The following is a 6164-nucleotide window of genomic DNA, read 5'->3' on the forward strand; positions in this document are numbered from 1 at the left end:
TGTGGCTGAAGTAATGCGAAGACGGCAAGTCTCAGCTGCACCAAATCCACGATCCTATTCTTAGTCAGGTGTTCCTCGGCAACGAAGAAGCAGAATCTGGCCTACAGCTACAGTTCCTAGGGACCATTGTTTTTCTCGCGACTCCTTTGCCTACCATCTCTCTCACTGTGATTCTCGGCTTGGATATGGGCGATGTGAACCGGTGGTTTCCAGAGTTGCATGCAGTGCTAGAGATCCCTCCCGAGCCTCACCGTCCTATTCGACTGCCACACAAATCGTTCAGCGACTTTCTCCTCAGCCCGAAGAACGGCGGGATAAGCAAGAATTACATAAACGCTTCAGAAACATACGCTATGCTCGCGGCGCAATGTATCAAACGCATGGAAGCGGGGCTTAGACTGGACATCTGCGAGATTGGAAGACCAGACGTGCTCAGAGGTCAGATCGACGAGAAAATAATAGATACACACATCCCCGCCGATCTCCAGTATGCATGTCTCTACTGGGTTTACCATCTACAACAAAGTGGAGGATCACTAGGAGATGAAGTTCGCCTTTTCGTTAATATCCACCTTCTTCATTGGTTAGAAGTCTTGGCACTTTTGGGCAAGGTTTTAAATTGTATGCTTCACCACTCCATCGGTTTTGTTTCATGGGTTTTCCGCCAAAATTCCTGTTCAGCCATCGCCACAAAAGATATATCCAGATTTTGATTACTTCAACGAGACATCCAGCAGCCGCATGGTTGACATACTCTTTTAGTTGCACAACATGCCTGGGGAAATTGCCATTGCGCTCCTTTGGCTGTGCAAGATGTCTCGGAGAGTCGTCAAGATTCATCTTCGTCCAGCTCAACCCAGGACGCCCCGGAAAGCCAATTTCGCCGCCTCAGATAGAATGCGGCCACAGTATACGTCGATAATATGTATCACGTCAACCAACCCTACGCATCAGTATCTTGCCACTGTTGTTTATGGCGGACTGGAAACAGTCATCAATCGACAAACCTGACCCGCTAGATGCGTCGTACGGATGCTGGTCGCTCATCAGAATCCGTATGGCTGCTGAGACATGTTGGACATGTCTCTCATCGCCATTCCCTTCTATTTCCTTTAAGATGGTTCGATCAGCATCGTCAGCTACAAGACATATCTTGAACTGTCCATCTGTTCGAGACTTCTTTGCGGGTCTGCTGTTTTCAGAGCTGTGTCTAGCTAGGGACACGGGACGCGACTTCAGATGCAATGGATCGTGTTGCACTTGAAGGTCTCCAAAAATGACCCTATAGACGCACATGCGAACAAAAAAGCTTGTGATCCCTCCTTCCTGTGGGTAAGCGCTGTGCATGTTATCAAAGAACAAAAGATTTTTATCTCTTTCATGTTCTTCTATACTTGGAAATCCGGACCTATGGGACGTTTCCTTCAGACCACTCGTGACAAAAGGATGCAACGTAGTCTGGGTTTCAGCTGCATCCTGAAGCTGGTCCACAATTGCTTTCAAGCCAAGCTGAAGGGAGGCTTCTCCATACGTATAGTTGAGTTGATTCTGTATTCTGACCAGTGTTTCTGTAGCAATTTCCGTAGGAAGTTCGTAACTCGCAAGCTGGTAAATCTGGGAAGAATGGAAGCCAAGGCTCTGAGCAACCAACGCAAGCTGTGTCAATGTTATACGGTCTTCGCTAGGCCGTTTACTCTTGGCAAGGAGTGCCTGCTGGCTCTTTGGCACAACCGGCGACGCCAGGCTTTTCCTCATCGCACAGAGCCAGAGTTGTCTCTGTGCGATATCAAACTGTTCCTCCACTGTCGACACCGGCAGTTTGTGGAAATTCTTATCCGTGCTCTGTATGACGCAGGCTGAGTTTTCGTCACCTTGGAAAATATAACGGAGGGACTGTCGCACAGTCGAATCGCGTTCAACCTTCACAAGGTGCTTTATATATCTCGCACACCCTCCCAAGTAGCTCATATCATTGAAGAATGTGCTTAATGAAGGAATCCGTCTCTTGAAATTGCATACTGCATCAAAAAAGAGTTGGCGTTGTTCAGAGCTGGCTCCAGGCAGCAGCCTCCCAGTCTCCAAAGGTGACTCAAGCTGGCGCCGGTCATGCTTGGACAAGCCAGGGCATTTGCCTTCTAATGCTGCGACGGTATATCTGTCGATATTTCTGAGCAGCTGCAGCTGTCCTCGGACGAAACCTGTGAAAATTCTTAGTATCTGATCAAGGTAGTGCGAAGATTCCTGCGCGGTCGAGGTTAGTCGGACTATTAATTACTGCTTGATTGGCAGCACCCACCTCAACGCACTTCATGGCCATTATCTTGTGCATGTTACCAAACGGTGACTGATGCCACAAGCCAGGAATTACTAGGAGTGCCTGGAATTCATTCCTCAGTTTTCCAGAGGTAACATAGGTGAGGCATCGTCTTTCGTGCTTCGAAAGCACAGATTTCCAATGCTCTTCCAACGTCTGGTCTTTCTGCGACTTAGAAATAAGTATCTGTCGAAATATCCAGCCCAACGAGTTTCTAGGGCTGTTGTTATTCTCAGCTCTCAATCTTTGCACACTGCTATCATTCATTCCTGATCAAGCAAGTTAGCTCTGGCCTGGGCTCCAAGTATACTATTGTACTCACCTTTCCGTGAATACAGCTTTACTACCCACCACTCCTTGTTTGTTTCCTTGGCTGCCTCTAATATCGATCTTCCGGCAACACACTCTATCGTTTTTGACAGTGGTATATCTAGTTCCACCAGTCGGTCATGAGAGCTTAACAATGCCGCATGGCTTGTCCTCGAAATCTCGATAGCAGTCTCTAGCAAATCATCATCAATAACTGCGGAAACGTGGTATTGTGACCTTGCATAATCCGGGAGCACTTCTAAGATCTTGGATAGCTTTCGTATCTTTTCTTTCTTTTCATCCTGTTCTGAGTCATTCCAATTGCAACACAGGGAGGCAAGCTTAATACGTGCAGTGCCTCGATAGACAGGCCCGCTTTGTGATAGGGGCATCATCTTGTATTGGAATGAAGAGAGCCTAATTGGGTATGTGGAATGTTTATGTCGGTCTCTGCCTAAAATCTAAAACAATCGCCGACCAAAAATATTTAGGGTGACGAATTTCGGGCTCCGACCATGTTGGTTCTCTTCAATATGTCCTAGCAGGTGACTCATTGGATATAGAACTTCGTTAGTTGCAGCTGGATTTGGCTATTTTGCAACCACCTTCATTGTTGTGGAAGACGATCCGCTTGAGCCGAAAAAGAGGCAAAGGTTTTAGGCATGTTTTCGAAGCGCATGAGACTTGTGCGCATAAGGTCGGTAAAATGGTAGGAATTTGCTCCCACATGTACGCTTATCAAAAAGCTGCTTGTTTCTGGTCACCCATATTAATTCTTGTTCCGATATGTTGCGAAACATCTCGAGGTGGCGTTTTCAGCTCCAGGTTCTCAACCACCCCGCCTTATAAAATCATTTACAAGCTTGGGAGGTACTCGTTTGCATCAAGGGTTTATGTCAGCTTGCCTCGGAATTTCCTGCATTGTTCTGTCCGATGCGGATAGAATTTTTCGCCCCTCCCCGGAGGTCCGCTTCTCGCTAAAAACCGAGCGGCCGTTGAGCCGGGTTCTCCGCAGAGTAGTGGGAGAGCGCGAGCAGGAATTCGCAACCAGGATGGCTTATGTCTGAAACGTTGGCAATCCCGAAGCACGCTTCAGGACCACCATCACGGCTCGAACGCGGTCATCACAAGAACCGACACGAGAGCCGGATTCATCGGCGTTCCAACAAATTGAAGCCGAGATATTTCGTTCAAACAGTTTGCGATACCACGTCTCCAACAATTCGATCCGTTGCTCAAGCGCGAACCGGCCTGCCTCGGTAGGCTTTTGGCGAGAGATCCGGAGGTGAGGATATTGCTTGATTAACAAGTACGGTTAGTCTCAGGGCTCATGAACGCGAGCTCGACTAATTGAACCGTGGCTCGATGGTGGCTTTGCTTTGTACCTGTGGGTCCAAACCAAAGATCACTCTGGTTCAGGTCTCTGAGGACAACTTGTCGATTTTCGCCTCAAGTGGAGGTGATGTCGCCAATTCGGCGATCGACACTCCGTTATAATTAATTAAATAAGAATCGCAAAAATAAACGATTTCCACGTTGGGTATAGAAATTAATACAAAAATCAACATCGATTTAATTGTTATTTTTAACGTTAAAATCCACGGAATTTGCATGGGGGAAGGCCCGTTTTTCAAGTGGAGATTGGTTTTTTAAAATTTTAAAATTTTAAAAAATTTTGATTTCTTTTAATTATAGGTTTAATGATGAATGAAATTCAAAAACTTTCGCACGTGTAGGGTAATATATATTATATATTTACGATGATAAATTTTGGTTACAATATCGTATATCGCTGCAGGGGACCTCACATAGCTCTAGGACCAGTTGTAATCTAATGCCACCATATGTCCTGACTTGTCTTCGTGTCTTGATGGCCAGCCTTTGGCTCATGGTTAACCACCACCTCCTGAGTGACGGTTATGCCACCTGCAGGCAGGCTCGAACTTTTGACTTTGTTTGATGAGAAGGGACCCAGAAGCTGCCGGAGCGCTGGTAAGCTAGCACAGAAAACCACAGTTATCTGCTCGATGAACGACCAGATAACTATATCCACATTGTCCCATGTAGAATCTAGCGTGACGGTATACTGAACCACGAAGTTCATGCGAACCATTGAAGTAATGCATGCACTAATAAGCAGTTAGTAATGTTAACAACTTGAGATGGCGGAGCCTCATACAACAAGCCAACACTGAATAGCAAAAGTAATGCTACACGATGTCGACGACCCATGTTCAGGCGCCAAACTTCTGGAAAGGGCAGGATTAGTATAGCTATATCCTCCAGTATACTCAACGCTCCATTGCTATAAGCTATGGCGACGATATCCAAGCATTTCGAGCTTCTGATGTGGCGGTCCCAGATTGACTTCACCGGAAGGCATTGAAGTGCAAACAGCATTGAATAGATGCAACCGTGAGAGGCGAGAACGACGTATAGCAGCTGTACACATTTTTGCAGCCGTCGCCCGGGGAAGACTTGACCGAGGAGAAGTAAGAAAGAAACTTTGCTGATGGTCTGGAGAACGATGTAGACGATCGATCCGATATAGAAATACTGTAGGGGATTAGCTGAATCATGATTGTGAAACGGGGAGAGAAGTGTACCTTGAGGATTAAATGTCCGTTTCCGATTGGAATTGTCCAATAGTGCATTCCAAAACCTAGCTGGGCGATATAAAGGTCAATGCCTGCTAATACCACCAAGAGAACCTATGTGTTCAATCAGCTTCAGTCTATGGTTTTCCGTAATCAGTGAAATAAATACCATGCTCGTGAGTGCAGCGTAGTCATCTCGCCAGAGCCTTCCTCCTTGCCTCTTCCTCGAGTATATCCTTAATGCGACCACGGGGAACAGCAGGGCAGAGCCAATGGCAACCGTGTTTTGCACTTCCGATGTTCTTGATGGCTTCGGGTATGCAGCACAAAGATCGGCCTCAACGGCAACGGCGACTATCGTCGAGTTAGGATCATCGCCTTCTTATTCGTATCTGGTGGACCGGTTGACTTACCCAGTTGGTCTTCGAATGAACACAACCTCTGAGCACAAACTGATAACTGAGCTTGAAGATCGAAGTTCGAACAAATGCACTTCTCTAACTCGTCGTGACAAGCATGCGATGCAAGAGCCTCGGATAGGCATGGATACTGTAGAGTCAATATGAGAGTTTTTTTTTCCACCATAAGCTTGACACTTACAGCACAAAGTGGTATGTTGTCAAGCAAGTCCGTTATTGAGAGGCCTGTGACACTATGAGTAATGAAAAGGGCTAAGAAAAGCAGGATATTCATGACTTTGGTGACTGATCTTGCTTGATTCGCCTAGTTCCTCATAGTTGCCGCCGCTAAGGCAGTATCGTCAAGACGTCAAGGGTGCGAATTTAAGGTGGTGTGACTGGGCAGCTTTCGGCTTATGAAGACCACTGATGTATGGCATCCAATACGTAGCTGTCCATTGAATCCGTAATTGACTCATGAAAGCAGCAACATGAACTAAAGATTTGCCTGTTTGGGGTTTTCTCGTCTCAATCCTGTCATGACAT

The 6164-nt window shown here is 46.5% G+C and overlaps 2 protein-coding genes across 2 annotated transcripts; both read right to left on the bottom strand.

Annotated features, from left to right (window-relative positions):
- Positions 1-933: 933 nt before the first annotated feature.
- On the bottom strand, positions 934-3018 carry PgNI_12360 (uncharacterized protein; the record flags this gene model as incomplete). Its single annotated transcript, XM_031132310.1, has 4 exons — positions 934-1103; positions 1431-2241; positions 2297-2583; positions 2637-3018. The coding sequence occupies 4 exons, from the start codon at positions 3016-3018 to the stop codon at positions 934-936; spliced, it is 1650 nt and encodes a 549-aa protein (XP_030976224.1).
- A 1497-nt stretch (positions 3019-4515) lies between these two features.
- PgNI_12361 (uncharacterized protein) lies at positions 4516-5944 on the bottom strand (the record flags this gene model as incomplete). Its single annotated transcript, XM_031132311.1, is given in 7 exon segments — positions 4516-4620; positions 4638-4752; positions 4803-5179; positions 5230-5334; positions 5390-5574; positions 5634-5769; positions 5821-5944. 7 exon segments carry the CDS (start codon positions 5911-5913, stop codon positions 4516-4518), a joined length of 1116 nt encoding a protein of 371 aa, XP_030976275.1. The 5' UTR covers positions 5914-5944.
- Positions 5945-6164: the final 220 nt, after the last annotated feature.

This window comes from Pyricularia grisea, assembly GCF_004355905.1.
Source record: "Pyricularia grisea strain NI907 chromosome Unknown Pyricularia_grisea_NI907_Scaffold_11, whole genome shotgun sequence".
Lineage (NCBI taxonomy): Eukaryota > Fungi > Ascomycota > Sordariomycetes > Magnaporthales > Pyriculariaceae > Pyricularia > Pyricularia grisea.